Here is a 22296-nt window from a genome sequence, read left to right on the forward strand (position 1 = left end):
TGGCCCAGCCAATCACCTGCTCAGAGTCCAATCCAAAATACAAATTAAAGATCAGATTTGATAGACGAGACCCACAGAACCATCAAGACTGAACATCAGAGCAATTTGTGTGACTTCAAACCAGTGCAGTATTTCATATACTTATTTACAAAAATCTATAAGGGATTTGTGTTTGTTAATAACAGTTATATTCCTTGTACTTTTATTTTTGTTATTTCATAATTTGAAATGTATAAACAAAAATATGTATTATTATTATTATTATTATTATTATTATTGCTATATAGACATTGCACTACAAAACATTTAACCATCTATTTATAAAAACAATGACAACAGTACAAATAATTATATTAAAAACATAAACAAATATATACACAAAAATGTACAAAACAACTGAAATATAACATAAACAAAATATGATAGTATATTCTTGCATTATTGTAATGAATTATAATACTACAACTATTAACAATATTAACATATGTAACATGCAAAATAAGGTATTTATAAAGTGAAAATTATTATTATTAAACAACAACGGCTAATACAAACACACACACACACACACACACACACACACACACACACACACACACACACACACACACACACACACACACACACACACAAATAAAACAAAATTATTCAATAGCATCTAAGCAAGGTGCTTGCAATACAAAACACAATGCTGCCACCTTGTGTCCACACTCCTTTTACATAATCCATCATTTATTGAAAACATGAAAAAAATGCCAAAAAATAAAAGAATTTAATGTTTTTTTTTTGTTTTTTTCCCTCACGCAAATGCCTTGATTAATTATGCATATATTGTAATATAATTCCCAGCTGATATTTTATATTTACATACACAAACAATACTTTGGCTATTAAAGAGACTTGTTCAGACTTGCCTCCTGTCTAATTTATGCAATGAGGTAAAATAATTATTACCAAGTAGGCGTGTCTTTCCTATTCTGATGTAAACACTATAACGTTAAGTTGATTTTTTAAGAACATTTTTTTTTCCATTACTTTAATCTCATAAAAAAGTTCGTTTAGGTTTGCCTTTCTGTGTTTTTATTTATTTATTTATTTTTTATTTTTTTACCAAAAAGAAAGTGTATACCAAAGTTAAGACCTGGTTGAGATTGCCATTATTAATTATTCATAAGCAGGCGTCACTATCAGAAAATACATAAGCAGCTTACACTTTATTTAACAATATATGACGTTAGTCGCATAGAGTTAAACTTCAGAAAATAAATTTTAGAAAGTTAAAAACAACAATAAAAGTAAAGTTTTAAACGACTGCTTTCTAAATAATAATGAATTATTCATTAGTAGGCGTGTCAGCCAGAGGCCCCATATTATTCCGCATACAAAAAGTGCATGTAAACTCGACAGGTTAGCGTGGCCAAGTTGTTGGGTCAACAGAAACTTACCAAACTTTTAGGACGCAAACCAAACCCTAACAGTGTATCTTTTCCAGACAGATGCTGAAGCAGCACATGGCGGCGACAGAGTCAAGCCTAAGCCCGGCGGTGGAGTCGGTAGTGCCGGCTTGTATGTTCGCACCTGACCGGGGCTGCGCAGAAGATTCACCCGGCGCAGAGTGCAGCGACGACCGCGACGACCAGAACGGGGAAGCCGAGGACCATTTAGACCTCACCAGCAAGGTTTCTCTTAGGCCTGAGAGCTTCTTTGTGTGCATGAGTCAATATTAAAAGTTTGTATAAAAAAACGTGATTTAAAACACAATGAGAAACTTTTATTTCGGTGTAAATGCCGGTGTGTGAGTGACACGTTGGCTGTGAGTGAACGCCAGCTGGCACTAATTCAACGCGCGGTGCTTATATATGCATAAGAGCGGTATAAATGAAACAATAATACTGTAATGTGGAGGGTTTTTCTGGACAGATGCATTGTTGAAGAGTAAAAGTGCAAAGTTTGGAAAGAAATAAAAGTTTAAAACAGGTCTAGAAGTTTTTTTGGACACTTAAAATCACAGTTTAAAACATAACGTTACAAATATTATTACATTACCTTTATTAAGACTTACATTTGCAATTTGTACTTCATTTTACACACACACACACACACACACACACACACACACACACACACACACATATATATATATATATATATATATATATATATATATATATATATATATATAATAACAAATTCAGATAGCATTTAAACCATTTTATTGCACATTTTTAATAGAAATTGAAGCTAACCAGTCTTCAGTCTAAGGCAGTAAATATTTTATACATCTTTTAAATAATATATATATATATATATTATCAAAAGTGCTTGTGTCGTGTCATTATTTTGCAAATAAATAAAACATATAAATAAAAACATAAATGTAAAAAATATAAAAAGCTGTATTATTCATTACTATATTTAATATTAATTATACAAAATAAAAAATAACAATTTAATATATAGTTACAAAACAGTCATGCTAATCTATTTGTGTTAATTAATAATTATGTTCTCCTTAAAATCTGATTAATTATAACTTGCTCTAAAATTAAAGTAATGCATTTTAGCATTGTTTCACAATTAATTTGATATTTTCCATGACATTTAATGACATGAAACACTTTTTCTTTTACTTGAGTATATTTTTTATTTATTCCAATAAATATAATTTATGTATATACAATGCTTAGCATATATGAGTACATCACCCACAAATCTCTCATCTAAAGTAAAATTTTCTGTAGGAGGCTTTGCAATATTATATTTTGCCAATAATTTAGATTAGTCAGTACTGAAGCCAAATCTGGAGCTTACAATAATGGTTAAAAAATTAGTAGCCCAAATTTATACGTAAGGGAAAAAAATGTTCAAAAATAGCAAAAATCAATAAAAAAATAAATATATATTTATTTTTTGGAATTATCTTTCCATTTCTAAAGATGTTCTGTTTTCTGATGTATCTGTTTTGTTCAAATGCACCAATATATATTACCTATATTCACTGAGAAATAGATAAAAGTATTCATATTCAAAATGGGGTGTACTCGTATATGCTGAGCATTGTAGGTATTAAAAAACAGAATGCATACCAATATTTCTGCGTTACATACAATGTCATATATCAAAATACTCAATATACAATTTTTCTTTGTATTCTTCTAGAAGTTGCTTTACTAATAAACTGCTGTTATGTGTTGTCAGTTTGCGCTGGTCAGCCCCACAGGAGAGCAGTATGACTGTTTACAAAAACAGTTGCGAGAGCGAATAGAGGAAGGATGTGGAGAAACCATCTATGTGATCGGCATGGGAACAGGTGAGACGTGTGAAGATATTAAGGCAAAACCCTGCAGACGAATAGGGTAAAACCAATGACTAATAACTAGATCATGATCATAACTAATTACACGTTATATGCGGGGTCTTAAAAAGGCCTTAGAAAGTCTGAAATCAACTGAAATGTTGTGTTGTAGGTGGTAAATCTTTTTTAACAGGTCTTAACTTTCCTTCATTCATGTATAGCTACCAAATTTGGCCATTAACACCCATGCAATCACCAACAATCCCAATCTCAATAAAACAAAAAAAAGAGCATTTAATTACTTTAATTACATGAACATTTGCTTTAAAGTTCTTCATTTGTTTACTGCTGAGGATAATGACCTGACCGAGTTTTTATTGTTAAATTATTATTATTGTATACATTGGTATTACATTGACTAAATTATAATTACTGTATATAATAATGTATTAAATTATAATCATGAAAGTAAAAATGTTTTCCAACTGGGACATCTGAAAAAAATCTTTAGCATTTAGCTCTGTATAAGTTTAAAATTTCATTTAAATTGGTCTTAAAAATGTCTTACAAAGTCTTAAATTTGACTTGAAACTAGCAGAAACCCTGAATTATAATCATACTGAATTTAATTATACTTAGAATTGCAAACACTTTTATGAAGCACAAGTTTTCCTAAATTGGCGGCGCAGTGGTGCAGTAGGTAGTGCTGTCGCCTCACAGCAAGAAGGTCGCTGCATGGTTCAAGCCTCGGCTGGGTCAGTTGGCAGTTCTATGTGAAGTTTGCTTGTTCTCCCTGCATTCGCGTGGGTTTCTTTCCTTGGTGCTTCGGTTTCAGGTGAATTGGATAGGCTAAATTGTCCGTAGTGTATGAGTGTAAATGAGTGTTTATGGATGTTTCCCAGAGATGGGTTGCGGCTGAAAGGGCATCTGCTGCGTAAAACTTGTGCTGGATAAACTGGCGGTTCATTCCGCTGTGGCGACCCTAGATTAATAAAGGGACTAAACCGAAAAAAAAAGAATGAATGAAGTTTCCTAAATGATTATTTTTTAAATATGGAAATGAGGTTATGTTTAATCAAATAAACACCAATTGTCATACATTTCTCACTAGTTTATTTTTAAGTCAGATGTTTTTACAGATGGGATTTTTGAGAATCTTTTTACTGTATCACTCCTTAATTCTGAAAATACTGTAAACAGCCAGAAAAAAAAACCTTCTTGACAAAAATATGTATATTATCAAGCCATATGATATATGAACAAACCCGGCTACACGTATGAATAAATCTGTGCAATATGGTTTCATGTAACGACTTATGATTCAGTGCAAAAAAGAAATGTTAGTATTATAATTGAAATACTAGCAAGTTAATAAAGCGTGACAAAGGAAACACTTAAAAGTGCATTTTGGATGTTTTCTTTAGTGCCGTCAAATGATTAATTGCGATTAATCACAATCAAATTAAAAGTTCATATTTATACAAAAAATAATTCTGTGTACCGTGTACATTTTATATTATATAATATAAATACTATACGACTACACACACATAAATTTCTTTTAATTATTTTTGTATTTTATGTACAGTTTTGTTTATTTGTTCATAAATATCTACAATACACTTGTATATTATGTAAATCTAAACTTTGATCTTGGATGTGATTAATCGTGATTAGTCATTTGACATTACTATTTTCTGTACGTTAGACTGAAAAAAACACTTAAAAAAAGTCAAAATTCACAAAATCTCTTTCTTTTAAAACGTTTTTTTTTTTCTCTAAAAAACGAAAAATGTGAAACTGGCCAATTTAAAGCTACTTCACGCTGAACATAATCCTCTACAAGAGGAACATTTGTTTATTATTTTCATTATGCTTCATTTTTAGTGCTGATGTTTTAATCACATCAAATATAAAACTTTGTTTTGACATACGATATGTTTGTGGATTATATTAATTTATTATGTACAAGTAATACATACACACACACACACACACACACATATTTTTGCATATATATTTAAATGTATATATAATTATTTATCATATGCATATATTTTTTATGTAAAAAAAAAACTTTTTTCCTCATATATGGTTGCGTGCATGTATGTATTTATGTATAAACCATAAATATACACAGTACGTATATCATGTCAAGTCAAACTTTTATTTCAATTATTAATCACGATTAATATTTGCCCAGCACTATTTATTTAACTGTTTTGTTTTTATATAAAACTATATCTACATCAAAAACTTCTTGTGTTGTTGTTTTTCAAGTGACCCTGTGACCTTAGGGGGTCAGAGGTTAAGTTTAGTCGTGGCTTAGTTCAACCACAATTTCTACACTTGCCCATCAATCACTTCTATTCTCTAGCCATTTAGTGTTCATCTGAGAAATTGATTGTGACTTTGGCGGAAGTAAATGGCCTAGTTAGACTGCTGATGAATTCTGTTTGTCTGTGCGTCTCAGACGGTGGCGATTATGGTCTGGATGAGCGGGACATGGAAGCATCTGTCGCTACGGTTCAGTCTCTTTGTGAACAGGTTGAGGCTGACCTGATTCTGCTGAGGGAGAGGATGGAGACAGCAGGACGCGTGCGAGATTATCTCATCCGGCGCCGCGTGGGAGAGGCCGACTTCCTGGAAGTCAGGTTAGGAGAGGGTTTGATATGAAATTATTTTAAGTAAATGTTGGGGAAAAAATGGACATTGAGATTAGTGTTGCATGTAACTAGTTAAAAGTAACTAGAAAATGTAACTAAAATACTTTTGCATTGATAAAAGTAAAGTAAGGAATTACTTTTCAATTTTAGGTAAGTTAATTATAGCTGCTTAAAATGTACTTGTCTAAAATACTCTTGACGAATGTATTGTCGAATGTACAAATGTATTTTCTTCCAAAAAATTATTCAAATTTTCCAGTTAAAAAGGTTACATTTAAATGCTTGAGAAACAATGAATTGAGTTGGAAATTAGTTTATGAAAATATAAGTTATACAGTCAGAATGTTTTGGGATTAGTTTAGTTGTTATTCAGATATTTTGCATAATAACCAATAAATGAGGTAACGCTTGTCTGGTTATTGCAGATGCTTGAGAATACAGTGGTCACTTTCTATAACGGTTCACCTTTTGGGCCTCGCAGATTTTTTTTTTTGTGCAATTTGACATGCTTTTTTTTACAACGCTACAGAATTTGTTCAGCTTGCCAAATTTACATAAATATTTGATCACTAGCAGTGTTACTCTGAAGTTCTGTACTGTATGTTTGAAAGTTTTCTACCCAACAAACCCCATAACGTCGACAAAATGTTCTGCACCCTCAAAGGCGCCTGCTGTAACACACAAAAGGCAGAGGAAAATGCTAATCATCACACAAAATTTAGAACTCTGGACATGGTGAAGTAAGGTAGAAGTTACATGGCTGTAGGGCACAATAAATGAATCTTCAGTTCGTTACATTCAGTTTTACAGCCTTAAAACATCTAATAATTGAAAAAATAAAGCTGACCACTTCACGGAATTCACCTATTGCTGGTTACTTTTAGAACTTCTGTGACTGTACAGGGTTTATGGTATTTATGTGTCATTACTTTGAAACTATATATATATTTTATGCATATAATTGTATATTTATATCTACAATGATTTTAGGTTCTATTGACTATGCATTGGGATTCATATGGATTTTTAAGTAGTATTGAGTCATTATTAAAATATTATTTAGTAACTAAGTTACTTTTCAGGCAAAAGGCAAAGTAATCACAGTTTTAATTATAAACAATATCAATGATGTTAATGATGATTAATTCGTAATTAATAACCTTTTTGGAGTAACTTACCCAACAGTGATTATGATAATGCGTTATTTTGTAATAAATGTTGCAATATGATGCAGGAATTATCACCAGATAGCTTTAGTTTATTACATTAGTATATTACAGCTATTTCATAATAGACAAATTAGATATTAGTTATATTAGATCATATTAAATATTAAGTTGTTGCTTACATGCCGCACATGAAAGTGAAAGTTAAAACTGAGCGAGAGGTACTCTGTGTTTAAAAATATTGCACTTGCTGTGACATTAGTATCACAAAAATATCTAGGGCCAAAGCTTTTTTGAGTTCACTGTGTTCCTGTGTTTCTCCATATTATCTTCTATTAGTCTTCCCAATATTATGTTCAGAATGAAAAAAGCTGTTTAAAATTCAGACAATATGGTATTTATGTGACTAAATCTCAGTCTGTATGATTTGATAATTGCACTTAGCCAAATAGCTAAAGCCAATATCGATTTAACCTCCATATTTCATGGTGCCCTAATTTTAATGCACTCTCCCTTCAGAGTGGCGGTTGTAGGGAATGTGGACGCCGGTAAAAGCACACTTCTGGGTGTCCTAACTCATGGTGAACTTGACAACGGTCGTGGATTTGCCCGCCAGAAGCTATTCCGCCACAAACATGAGATGGAGAGTGGCCGGACCAGCAGCGTTGGGAATGACATCCTGGGATTTGACCAGGAAGGGCAGGTGGTCAACAAACCGGACAGTCACGGGGGGAGCCTGGACTGGACCAAAATCTGCGAGAGGTCATCAAAGGTCATTACTTTCATTGACCTTGCAGGGCATGAGAAATATCTGAAGACCACAGTATTCGGGATGACAGGCCACTTGCCGGATTTCTGCATGCTAATGGTGAGAGGCAGTAGGTGTGCCACAAGTGTATGTACCGGGTGGTTTAAAGTTTTATTAACATTTGTGTTTTTTATTTATTGTAAAGGTGGGAAGTAATGCTGGAATCGTTGGCATGACTAAAGAGCACCTCGGTCTTGCTCTGGCCCTCAACGTTCCTGTTTTTGTAGTCGTAACTAAGATAGACATGTGTCCTGCTAACATCTTACAAGGTAATGCAATTCTTTGTATTAGTCCAGCTATTTTCCAGCTTATAATTTTTGCACATTACACATTTGTGTGTTGCAGAGACACTAAAGTTATTACAGAGGCTACTGAAGTCTCCGGGATGCCGAAAAATTCCAGTTTTAGTGCAAAATAAAGATGATGTCATTGTTACAGCCTCAAACTTCAGCTCAGAGAGGTGACTACCACATTTTCACATGATAGAATGAGCAAAAATTCCACAAACTATATATATTAGCAGCTATATATTTCATGAACATAATTACATATAGAGTAGCACAAAAGGGCATTTTTGTTAAAAAAAACTAAATTGCAGCATAAACAAGATAAACTTAAAAATATATATATATATTTTTCCATAATTACTAAGTAATTATTTTTGTGTATAGGATGTGTCCGATTTTCCAGATCTCGAATGTGACGGGTGAAAACATGGACTTGTTAAAGATGTTCCTAAACCTGCTGTCGCCTAGAACATCATATAAAGACGACGAGCCGCCAGAGTTTCAGATTGATGACACATATTCAGTACCGGTAAACAAAAAAACTGTCATTTTCATCTTTTTCATGTGAAAATAAGGTATACAAATTACAATTTGTTTTTGAAAAGTGTGTAAAAAAATGGACATTTGAGAAAAAGAAAAATGGCTATGGTCCAAAAAAGACTTTCGTAAAATAGATTCCCATAAAAGGGTCGGCAAACAAAAATAGCTATTTGCTGTCAGTTTCATATTGACAACACATTCAGTACCGGTAAACAACACACTCTCTCTGCCCTCTTCCTTAAATGAAAATAGAGTAGAACATTTTTTTAAAATTTTTAAAGCGTGCAAAAAATAAATCCAAAAAAGATTTTTATTTATTTATTTTTTTTGTAAAATGAGTGACAATTGTTCAAAAATAAATGTTTTTTTTTTTAAATGGTACAACAATGGCTATTTTTCCTACAAAAGGGCTGACAATTGTGCAAAAATAACTATTTGCCATCAGAGTTTCAGATTGACGACACATATTCAGGACTGGTAAACAAAACACTGTCACTGCCCTCTTCCTCAAATGGAAATGGGGTAAGAAAAATTTGCAAAAAAAAAAAAAACAATTCTGTAAAAAGTCCAATTTAGCAATGGTCTAAAAAAATACATTTTTCTTAAAATGGATAATTGTAGCAGTTTTGAAAAATAGCACATTTTTCAAAAATGCTACAAAAATGGACATTTTTCACATAAAGTGGCCAACAACTGTACAAAAATAGCTAATTGCTGCCAAAGTTTTCGATTGATGATACGTATTCAGTACCAATAAACAAACACTGTCTCTGTCAGATGGGGTACAAAAATGGTTATTTTTATAGAAATTTTGCAAAAAATGTACATTTTCTAGAATAGCTATTTTTTTTTATATAAAATGGCAAATTGTACAAAAAATTATATATATTTTTGGAAACTATTTTCCTTGTTGTAATCATTGCTGTTTTTGGCAATTAGATGCCTGTGAACGCAAATGATACAAAATAAGCTATTTAAAGAGAAATACAAAAAAAAAAAATAATAAATTAGCAAAAAAACAAAAAATAGCTGTGCAGTGGCGCAGTAGGTAGTGCTGTCGCCTCACAGCAAGAAGGTCGCTGGTTCGAGCCTTGGCTAGGTCAGTTGGCATTTCTGTGTGGAGTTTGCAAGTTCTTCCAGATTTCCAAAAACATGTGGTACAGGTGAATTGGGTTGGCTAAATTGTCCATAGTGTATGTGTGTGAATGAGTGTGTGTGAATGTTTCCTAGAGATGGATTGCGGCTGCAAGTTGGCGGTTCATTCCGCGGTGGCGACTACGAATTATTAAAGGGACTAAGCCGAAAAGAAAATGAATGAATGAATAAATTAAATAGCGAGTCTACAAAACTTCATATTTTTTATGGAGAATGAGGAACTAGTACCAAAAGGCCTTTTCCCATGAAATCAATGACAAAAAATGCTATTTTAAGAAAAGTAAATAAAAGTGTACTTTTGGCTACACAATGTCCTTGTTTTTCTCTCTTACTTTGTTTTTGGACTGAACCTGTCGTCTGCTTCTTAGGGTGTCGGTACGGTAGTTTCAGGAACTACTTTACGTGGATTAATACGCCTGAATGACACGTTGCTCCTCGGTCCAGACCCTCTGGGTGTCTTCATCCCCATCGCTGTGAAATCCATCCACCGCAAGCGAATGCCTGTGAAAGAGGTCCGGGGCGGGCAGACGGCCTCCTTCTCCCTGAAGAAGATCAAGCGCTCATCCATCAGGAAGGGAATGGTGATGGTGTCACCCCGACTCAACCCACAGGCATGCTGGGAGTTTGAAGCTGAAATTCTGGTTCTGCATCATCCGACGACCATTTCACCGAGATACCAGGCTATGGGTGAGTGAAGGAGACAAATGGGAATTAATACACTGGGTTTTTTTATGCGATGTGATAATAAATTGCTTGATTAATTTACATATTACATTACAATTAATTAAAATAGAGGTTTAAAACAAATAATGACAAATGATATTAAATATACTGGATCAAACACTTGAAAACATACACACAAAATATATGTATATATAAGTGTTTTTGTGTGTTGTAGTTCACTGTGGGAGCATCAGACAAACAGCCACAATAATCGGCATGAACAAAGAGTGTTTACGGACAGGAGACAAAGCTGCAGTTCACTTCCGCTTTATCAAGACTCCTGAATACCTGCATAGTGACCAGAGGCTCGTCTTCAGGGAGGGACGAACTAAAGCTGTGGGCTCCATCACAAAGGTCAGAGCTTTGAAACACAGAAAAAGATAGAAAATTTTCACTCAAATAAAATGCTCTTTAAACAATTAAATCATGCTTTTTTGTATTAAGATTCATATTTTGGTGATTATGATTTTATTATTTCTTTTATGCATAATATTTATTTAATTTCCACAACTATGTATTTTATTTAATTTAATTTTTTATTATCTCTGTTGTGGTAATTACAGTAACACTGTAATATTATGGTATTAATGATGATGCCCATATCTTTATAATTGTAAAAAAAATAAGACTACTGTTTTAAAAACATAAAAAAAATGTTGAACGCAAAAGAAGATATTTTGAAAAATGTGGAAAAGTGGTAGCCATTGACTTCCATAGTAGTTTTTATTATTATTATGGAAGTCATGGACTTCTGTTTTCTTCATCTTCTTTTTGTGTTCAAAAGATGACCAAATTTTGTCTTAAACATTATTTACAATGTAAAAAAATGCTAGATGTTGAACATAAAAAAAAACATAATTTGAAGAATGTTGAAAAAAGTAGCCGATGACTTCCATTAGTATTGTTTTTATTATTATTACAGAAGTTATTAGCCACTGGTTTCCAACATTTTTTAAAAATATCTTTGTTTTTGTGTTCAACAGATGCCCGAATTTTGTCTTTAACATTATTTACAATGTAAAAACAGTAGTTATTGACTTCAATTAGTATTGTTGTTGTTATTATTATTATTATTATTATTATTATTGTTGTTGTTGTTGTTGTTGTTATTATTATTATTATTATTATTATTATTATTATTATTATTATTATTATTACCACCAAAGTCATTAGCTACTGGTTTCCAACATTTTTCAAAATATCTTCTTTTTTCCTGTTCAACAGATGACAGAGTTTTGTCTTAAACATCATTTATAATGTAAAAAATGCAAGATGTTGAACATAAGATAAGATAGTTTGAGGAATGTTGAAAAACAGTAGCTATTGACTTTATAGTATTGTTTTTATTATTATGGAAGTCAATGGCTTTAGTTTTGCATTATTCCTCAAAACATCTTTTTTTGTGCTCAGCAGATGACCGAATTTTGTCGTAAACCTTGTTTACACTGGGTTCCACACAGTTTCTTCATGTTGTCCCAACACAAATTGATTAAGTTAACTTTATAGTTTTAAACAATTCAAGTGGATTGAAGATAAAACAATTAGGTTGTCTCAAAAAAAACTTAAAGCCTTAAGAATAGTTTCATTTCAACTTATTTTAAATGAGTAGTATGAACAGGCAGCAAAAGTAATTTTCTGTGAGTAAAATTATATTGCATTAATAAAATGTATCATGAAATTTGCACTGAAAATTAAAATTGCTCTCATATCAGTCCTACATGATAAAAGATAAATCCTAGAAATAGGCTTCAGTTTCTTTCTGCATAATGTTTCATATTTCATTGAATTTGAAGGGGAAATGTGACATTTTCTTGACAGGCTTATTGAGAGCGTATTGGCTGACATTATGAATTCTGCATGATTGACGTCTTCTACAGTGAGTCATTAATGTTTCTGCCGTCATGTTTGTGATTTAACAGCTTCTTCAAAGCAAACCTCAGGCCAAGATGCAGTCCAGCAAGAAACCTCCATCACAGGTGGAGGCGTCTTCATCACCTACTGACGAAAACACAAACACTGGAGGAAGCCCAGAGACAGGACAACTGGTGAGAGCATCAGACATCTGTGAATAATACAATAAAACAACAGCCAAGTCTATAAATAATAATCAAATAGAACAAATTAATAATTATTTCAAATAGAAAGCGATAAAAAGCGTTATCAAGACTTGTTCATTGCGTAGATAGATAGATAGATAGATAGATAGATAGATAGATAGATAGATAGATAGATAGATAGATAGATAGATAGATAGATAGATATTGTATCTCTTATTTTTTCTATGAACATGCATTCAGATAATATTTTTGATTTGTGAAAGCCTTTTATTTATATAAAAAATTAATAGGGCTTTTTTACAATTGATAAAATGTATTTATTTATATTCATTTACACGCACATGCACACACAGTAGTTAAAAGCCATTAGTTTTAATAGTTAAAAGCAAATTTATTTGCCCTTCTGTAAATTTTCATGCTTTTTGAATATTTTGATGATGTTTAACAGCGCAAGGAACACAGTATTTTAATTTTCACATTATTTTAATATAATATTTATTTTCTTCAGGAGAAAGGTCATGTTCTTTTAATTTAGCTGGAATAAAAGCTGTTTTCTTTTTATATTATTATTTATATATTTTTATATAACAATAGTATTAGTCCCTTAAAAAATAAAATATAATTATAATTATTATTTATTATTATTTTTTTTTAATTTAAGAAATTAATTTTAAGGTCTGTTTTTTTAATTTAAGAAATTGCACTTTAAGCTGAATATCTTCCTAAACAAAAAGTTAAATATTAGATACTATGATATCACTATGGCAAAGACAAAAAATTATTAGTTATCTGAAATAAGTCATAAAAAATACTGTTTAAAATTGTGTTGAAAAAACAATAACTTTGTCTTCAGATAGATAGATAGATAGATAGATAGATAGATAGATAGATAGATAGATAGATAGATAGATAGATAGAAAAAAAGATAGATAGATAGATAGATAGATAGATAGATAGATAGATAGATAGATAGATAGATAGATAGATAGATAGATAGATAGATAGATAGATTTGATAGATTTGATAGATTTGATTTTTTTAATTTATTTTTTGTTTGTTTGTTTTGGCAAATGTACGTGCATACCTATGTACAAGCTTAAATATAAATGGTACAAGTACTTACTGTATAGCAATTATAAGTATAATCCAATATCATAGTATAATATAATTTTTTCTCTTTCTAACAAACAGATGTTCTACCTGTTTGTCCAAACTTATCGATCACATTATTTCAATCTCTAAAGTTAATATTTTGCTTGATGTTAAATCCTTTTTTTTTTTTTTCTCACATTGTCCCACATTATGCTGTTTTTTTCTGCTTTGCGTCTCTGTTCTGTTAACATTCCCTTTGGGCTTCATGTACTCGTCTTCTCTAAATGTTCACTGACACTTAAAATCTCCCAACCCTTTTCATCCCTAAAACACCAAACTCGTCTTTTCCTCTGTCTGTGTGTCCCAACAGGGGACAAAAAACGCTTTATAAAGACAAAAACAAAGAGAAGAAAGTAATATAGAGCATTAAATGTGAATGGAAGGTATAGGAGTTTTAAAGGCATTAAGGACAAACACCTCTTAAAAGCCTGTTAAATATTTAATTTGCTGTAGTGTAAATCACAGTGGTACAGTAAAAAAAGAGCATTATGTTCAAGATTTAAAGGACATTGGAGTCTTTAATGTAATAAATAAGGCTGATTTATTGCTCAGCAGTGTTTGAATGCAACAAATCAGTTGTTTAGACTGAATTAGGCTTCTGCTAATGTTCTTTATCGCTGAAGCTTTTATCATGATATACATTATTATAATGGTCTTGACCTAAGCTGCTAAAAAGATTACTTTAAGGGGTATAATAATGACAAATGTGTATTTTTTGTTGTATATACTGTACATGTTCAGAGTAAATAAGTGTTTTACATGAATTAAATTACAAATGCATGATAAAGTACAACAAAACCTCTCATTAATGAAGGTTAGTTAAAAGGAAAACATTTATTTGAAAATTTTACACCTCCCCTTGAGTTAAACCGTTGAGTTTCAGCATTTTTAAAATCTATTTCTGAGTAAACAGCTTTTCATCTTGTTTTACATTTGAACAACTAAAAGAATGACAAAGTCTATTTAACTGATTATATTTTAGTTACATCACAACAATGCTGTAAAAGAAACCTTTATAAAATGGAAAAAAAGGTCACATTAACCATTTATCAGTATGGGAGGAAACACTAGCTGTGCATATATCCTATACATTTAAAGTACAGTAAAAGTTTTGGGGATAATTTTTTTTCTAAACAATATACAGAAATACTTTTAAACAGATATATGTGTTGCAGTTTTCAAAAAAATAAATAAATTAAATTATATATATATATATATATATATATATATATATATATATATATATATATATATATATATATTATATATATATATATATATATATATATATATATATATATATATATATATATATATATATTTTTTTTTTTTATTTATTTATTTTTTTTTGCTAAGGTTAATATTATTGGCCTCTTAAGAAATGTATTTTTTCTTGCCTAATTATTCTGACCTGCCTAGTTAACCTAATTCAGGGGTGCCCAAACTTTTTCTTATAAAGGGCCAAAAACCTAACTTAATTGAGGCTTGTGGGCTGAAGTTGAATATACCAAACTGTATTACATTAAATTTGCAATGTGTAATTTGCTAATTTAATTGTTAACATTTAAAAATAACTTGAAAAATTTGCTTTAAAACATATTAATTTATTATGCAGTATAATTTTTTACATTTTATAATGAAATTATTATAGGAAAAACAAAAACAATTCCCTTTTATAACACAATGGAGATCAATGCTGAATACACTAGTCGAGCTGCGCCTGCCTTTGCCTTGATGTGCTTGCTAATGTGTAGTGCATCCTCTATCTGTCAAGTGGCTGTATTTATATTTTAAAAGTCTGATTTGTTTACATCATTTATGATAGTTGGCCCTACTTTGGGCTCCTCTGACCTAATTAACCTAGTTCAATTGCACTTTAGGCTGAATACTAGTGTCTTGCATAAGAACTTGAAAAATAGGATGTACTGTAATCTTACCAGAGAAAAAAAATGAGTTATGTTCAAAGTTCAGTTATTATGTTTAAAAATGTCTTGGGAAAAAAAAAAGTCTTCAAAAAAGTCATAAAACTCTAATAACTGCCCATGATAGGATCTAAATAATTTGTTTTCATCATTTCTTTCAGCCGAAGTCTGGTGGAAGTGGTCGACGGCGTGGTGGTCATCGGCACAAAGGCAAATCTGCACTGAGCGGCGCTGCAAGCACCACACCAGCCACTGGAGTGACCGCAAACTGAGTTTCACTCGCTTCATCACCACTGGCCATCAGACTTAACATTTTAAGTGAACACCAGAGGGCAGTAAAGCCTTTTCCCCCCACCTCAGTCGTTCCCCGCTCTCACTAAACCGGACTGAGCTTTTCCCGCTTAATTAGAAACGTTCATCTCTGCTGACACAATCCTGCCAAAATCCTGACTGACAAGCAGCTGTTGTGTTACTGGTCCACCCCTTATCAAACCCTTACACTTAATATTCTGTCAGCCGATGGATTCCTAACATCCTGTAATAAACACCCTGAAATCCCAGATTTTTGTAGCCGGAATGTGTCCCAGAGGACCCAATTAAGGAGCCCGCGACTGAATCCCTGTTTGTGTTCAGCGATTTTTGCTATTTTTCATGTCATTTTCCTCCTTCAATTGAATTTGGCAAATGCTAACGCAGATGAAAGGGAGAAATCTGTTCTGCTTGTCAATCTCTCATGCCCCCTCATCCTCTTCTGATTTTAATGAGCGTTGTAGCTGCCGAGACGCGCGCAAAATCACGGTGGATAAAACCGGTCCCTCGCGGGGCGTCACAAATTAGGTGGCTTTCTGCTCTCCCGTGTTGCCTTTTCATTTCGTGACCCAGCATCACTTTCAAAAAGGTCTCACCTTTTCATTTTTTGGCACAGAATGAGGCGCGAACTCGGATGACATGTGGCATTTAATTCGGGTTTCTGTTTTCAGTTTCTCATTAAACCTTATTTTACCAGTCTATTCTTATTTATTTTAGGCTATTTTAAAACAAATTGACCTGTACGGGCCACTTTTTTGAATCAAAGTGAGAAGAGACCTTGAAAAAATTCCAATAAAATTGGGGAAAAACACTACTAATTCTCCCTCAAATTGCAATCGATCTTCATTTACACTGTCATGTTGTGCAAAACCATTTTCAGCTGAAGAGCAGTTCTTTTCCATGCAATTACAATGTGTGTTTTTATATTAAAAACACCAATATCACTCACTTTAGTTTACTTTTATGAACGTTTTGTTCTAAAAAGTACCAAAAAACGTCAAAAATAACTCAATTTAACTCTTTATTTTTTTTTTGTTTCTTCATATGCCCCTTGCTGTTTTGATTAATTACAAGTGAATTGGATTAGTGAGTATTTAAGTAGCAAACGAGTCATTCAGATAGTTCTGTTACGCAAAATCTGAATCTGATTCAATGAGACAGTTGTATGAAGTCATTTCATTTAGTTAAATCGTTCAGATGGTTTTGTGAATCAAGACCTGGCTCTCAATCAAATTGACTCACCAAGGTATTAATTTAAGTGACTCAAATGGGATGGTATTTGTGAATTTAATCATTAACTTATATATTTTTTATGACATTATCTGAATCCAGCTGAATCACATAATATATTAGTTGCAAGTGAAATGGATTACTGAGTCATTTAATTGGCAAATGAGTCATTCAGATAGTTCTGTGACGCAAAATCTGCATCAAACTGATTCAGTGAGTCGGTTAGATAAAGTTTTATTTAGTTGAATAATTCAGATGGTTTTTGTGACTCAGGATCTGAGTGAATCATTGAGTGTATTAGTTGCAAGTGAATCAAGTTGAACAGTTAACTCAGTAGGTTAAATGGTTTTGTTAGTAAAGATTTGACTTTCTGGAATTGAACCAACTCAATTTCTTCTAGAGTCTGGGGGTTAGATTAATTTTCAGTTAAATAATTAAAATTTTTGTTCATCAGCATCTGACATTCTGAGTTGAAAAGAGTTGAGTTAGAGAATTGTCAGTTTTGTGATGACGCAGTGGCGCAGTAGGTAGTGCTGTCACCTCACAGCAAGAAGGTTGCTGGTTCGAGCCTTGGCTGGCTAAGTTGTCAATTCTGTGTGGAGTTTGCATGTTCTCCCTGCGTTTGCGTGGGTTTCCTCCAGATGCTCCGGTTTCCCGCACAGTCCAAAGACATGCGGTACAGGTTAATTGGGTTGGCCAAATTGTCCGTAGTGTATGAGTGTGAATGAGTGTGTATGGATGTTTCCCAGAGATGGGTTGCAGCTGGAAAGGCATCTGCTGCATAAAACGTGCTGGATAAGTTGGCGGTTCATTCCACTGTGGCAACCCCATATTAATAAAGACTAAGCTGAAAAGAAAATGAATGAATGAATAATATTCTCTGCCTCTCAAAGTCAAAGAGTCAAATCAATTCTCAAATGAATCATTCAAATGGATTTCTGAATCAAGATATGACTTTATGAATCTTGCTGAGTCCGAAATCACCTACTCTTCAGTAGGTACTGCATTTGAAATTTAATGTACTACTCAGCCATTGGAAAAGTATGTTCTATAAAGTATGAATGTGAGCAATATGAATGGAATTTGGACGTACTACATCCGCGCATTGTGTCATCATCAAATGACCTAACTGCGTCAGTTGCGTCGCTTCACTCCCATTCATGAATTCTCTTGCGGGGCATCACTTCAGAATCCTGCCGGAAGTAGTAAGTCATCCGGGTAATTCTCGCATACGGGTTTTCGAATTCTATGAATTCGGACATACTACTCGGCTCACATACTGATTTTAGCATACTATACAGTATGGAAGTATGCGGTTTTGGACACTGCGTCCAACTCACTTAATTTACCAGTAAAGTCAATGAATCAAATGAATCGAGTCATTAAGTCAGTGTGATTTCCAAAAAATAAATCATTCAGATGGTTTCATTTCTCATGAACATTACATAGCAATTTAAACATAAACATTTGTCTTCCATCTTAGCCCTTTTCCTACACAAAGCTACAAAATGCCTTTCCATAAACATCCATTTTTCAGGGTAATAGGGAAAAGAGCAAAATGCAGGTTTAGAAAGAAATTGGAATGAGTAAAAGATAAAATTGTTTTGACATTTAATTGAGCTTTTCCTTTAAATATGAACTTTAATTGAAGATATTACTCTGGTGTAATGTCATTTACCTGAATGAATCCTGATTTCAGTATGAAGGGAAACATTTTCACACCTGTGGGAAAAAAACAAAAAAACAGCAACGATTAACTGTGAAGTTGAGTTTAAAATCGATGACACTTCATATAATGATCCTGCTGTTTCATAATGTATATTGCAATTTTAAGACAAAAGAAACACAATGCCCACACAAACCAAACATAAATAGCTTCCATTTGCATATTTTTCTCATGAGCTCAGTGTGCGGCATTGTTTGAGGCAGTTCTGGTTTCGTTCTTGGGTTTGATCTGTTGTTCTTGTCTTTTGAATCAATAAAGGTGAACCACAAGGTCTGTACTACCAGGAAGATCTTTAGACATTGATTTCGGTTTTATCCGAGGCGGGCAACTAGATATGAACCGCTTTAAACACTGTTTTCCACACATGATTTGTACAAGTTCAGGAAAGATTGGCTCACAAAGACCACATGCAAGCCCTTAAAATATGCAAAATGGATTTTTTTCCCCTTCAAGAAACTTGCGTTTTATAGATTTTTATTTTTTAACATTTTTTTTTATTTGCTTCTTTTTATGTCTCCGCCAGGACTGGCATACATGAAAGCTTGTTTTTTTTTTTTTACCACAAAATGCAATATGATGCAAAAAAAACATTTATATATATATATTAAGTAATATATATATATATATATATATATATATATATATATATATATATATATATATATATATATATATATATATATATATATATTAAGTAATATATATATATATATATATATATATATATATATATATATATATATATATATATATATATATATATATATATATAAATCACAATTCTGGCTTTCCCTATTTGAAAACAAAAAAACAAAAAACATAATTGCAAAAAATAAAAAGAAGAACGACTTTAAATATAAACTTGAATTTCTTAATTTTCAGAGGAATATTTGCAATTGAGTATTAAGTGCCTTTTTTTTAGCGCCTTAATACATACATATATACAGTTTAAGTCAGAGTTATTAGCCCCCCTGAATTATTAGTCCACCCCCCCCAGGTTATTTTTTCCCTGTTTTGTGTTTAACGGAGAGAATATTTTTTTTCAGCACATTTTAAAACATAATAGTTTTAATAAATCATTTATAATAACTGATTTATTTTGTCTTGCCATAATGACAGTAAATAGTATTTGACAAGATATTTTTTAAGACACTTCTATACAGCTTAAAGTGACATTTAAAGACTTAACTAGGTTAATTAGGTTAACTAAGCAGGTTGGGGTAATTAGGCAACTTATTGTATAACGATAGTTTGTTCTTTAGACTATCAAACAAAAAAATAGCTAATAAGCTAATAGCTAATTAGCTAAAGGGGCTAATAATTTTGTCCTTAAAATGGTTTTTAAAAAATTTAAAACTGCTTTCATTCTAGCCGAAATAAAACAAATAAGACTTTCTCAAGAAGAAAAAATATTATCAGACAAACTGTGAAATAATTCGTGCTCTGTTAAACATCATTTGGAAAATATTTAAAAAAAAGATAAAAAAATTCAAAGGGGGGCTAATAATGATATATGTCTTTAATATGTACCCTCATGTCTCTGGTTTATCTATTGTGCAACCCTTCCTCTGAGAAACTATTGAACTGAATTATTTCACGACATTTGGATTATTTTCCCTCAGACACTCGTTTCTAATTTGTTATTCGCTCGTCTCACTCCAACTTGCAGAACAAATATGCCGTAAAAGAATCAAATTACTTACAGTCCTCGGCCCCACTGCGGTGTAAAAAGATATTAAATGCTTTCAGTCAACAAAACTGAGGCATTTAGGTAATTTTGTCAAAACTCATTGAAGTGGTGGTATAAAAACACAAGCCACATGGTCTGACAGAGTCCTGTAGCACACGTATGGCCTCATTTCCAGCGCTTTATGTCCCTGTTTACTCTGGAGGGGACGGCGGATAGTTGCGTCACTGAGAATCCAATTAATTTGGTATTCAAAATGCAAATTTCAGTCAGTTTTGTGTATTAACACAGAAGGTTTCATTGAATTGAGGTTCCCTATCAAGTCGGGAACTTCGACGTGTGTCTAGGAGAGTGATTGGTCGTCTAGCGTACTCTAATTTGTGTCTCTTCTAGACACATGCCTCCATTCCCTCCTTCAGGAACATTACCGGGATGCTTCTGAAGCAACTTGCAGTCAACTATTTAGATTTTTTTTAGAAAGTATTTTGTTTCTAAAAAAAAAAAAAATACTGTTTTTATATTGTTTTTAAGTCAGATTTGGACAGATTCTTCCTATAGATTTTGTAAGGGATAAAGTACATCCAGGCGGTTGTTATCTCAGAATAAAGCCAGACAGCCTCATTGGCAGTTTTGATGTTCAATTCAATTCAATTCAATTCAATTCAATTCAGCTTTATTTGTATAGCGCTTTTACAATGTAGATTGTGTCAAAGCAGCTTCACATAAATGGTCATAGTAACTGGAACAGTGTGGTTCAGGTTTTAGTGTTTAAGTTCAGTTCAGTTCAGTTTAGCTCAGTTCAGTGTGATTTAATCATTACTGAGAGTTCAAACACTGAAGAGCAAATTCATCGATGCGCAGCTCTACCAATCCTGAACCATGCGAGGCAGTGGCGACAGCGGAGAGGGAAAAAAAAAACTTCACCTGATGGGAGTGAAGAAAAAAAACCTTGAGAGAACCAGACTCAGTTGGGCACGACCATTTTAATTTCTCCGCTGGCCAAAAGTCTTGTGCAGTACTTCATTCGCCGTGGTTTATGCTGGAAGATGGCCTCAATGAAGACTCGTCTGTCCCTGGAGCGTCGCTGGAATCAGACACATGTTCTCCACTCCCCACGACCATCAGCGCAGCAGCAGCTCAGGATATGGCCTGGTCCCGGATATGGAATCCTTGGGATCATCACGTCGCTGGTCTTGGATCCAATCAGTGACTCCGCCTAATCTGAGGACCTCGGGATGAGTATCCCCAGGTGAAAATAGAGAATAAAGAGAATAATTAGCGTAGCTGCTGTTCATAGTGTATATAAGCAAGATGCAGAAGCCTGTGTGGAACCCGCTAGGTGATGCATTGAGTGTATGCTTTACTAAACAGATAGGTCTTTAATCTAGTTTTGAACTGGGAGAGTGTGTCTGAGCCTCGGACGTTATCAGGAAGGCTATTCCAGAGTGTAGGAGCCATGAAAGAGAAGGCTCGACCTCCTTTACTTGATTTTGCTATTCTAGGTACTACTAGAAGCCCTGAATTTTGAGATCTTAAGGAACGAGTTGGTTCGTAGCGAGACAAAAGGTTGGTT

At 32.8% G+C, this 22296-nt stretch overlaps 1 protein-coding gene across 3 annotated transcripts; it reads left to right on the forward strand.

The window, feature by feature from the left end:
* The first annotated feature begins 1367 nt into the window (after positions 1–1367).
* On the forward strand, positions 1368–16894 carry gtpbp1l (GTP binding protein 1, like). 3 transcript variants are annotated; one of them, XM_073936351.1, is made up of 12 exons: positions 1368–1407; positions 1497–1679; positions 3199–3310; positions 5769–5949; positions 7647–7995; positions 8081–8204; positions 8281–8395; positions 8607–8751; positions 10286–10604; positions 10816–10994; positions 12560–12685; positions 15933–16894. In XM_073936351.1, the coding sequence occupies exons 2-12, from the start codon at positions 1497–1499 to the stop codon at positions 16041–16043; spliced, it is 1944 nt and encodes a 647-aa protein (XP_073792452.1). In that variant the 5' UTR covers positions 1368–1407; the 3' UTR covers positions 16044–16894.
* The last annotated feature ends 5402 nt before the right edge of the window (positions 16895–22296 follow it).

Source organism: Danio rerio, chromosome 22 (genome assembly GCF_049306965.1).
Source record: "Danio rerio strain Tuebingen ecotype United States chromosome 22, GRCz12tu, whole genome shotgun sequence".
Taxonomy (NCBI): Eukaryota; Metazoa; Chordata; class Actinopteri; order Cypriniformes; family Danionidae; genus Danio; species Danio rerio.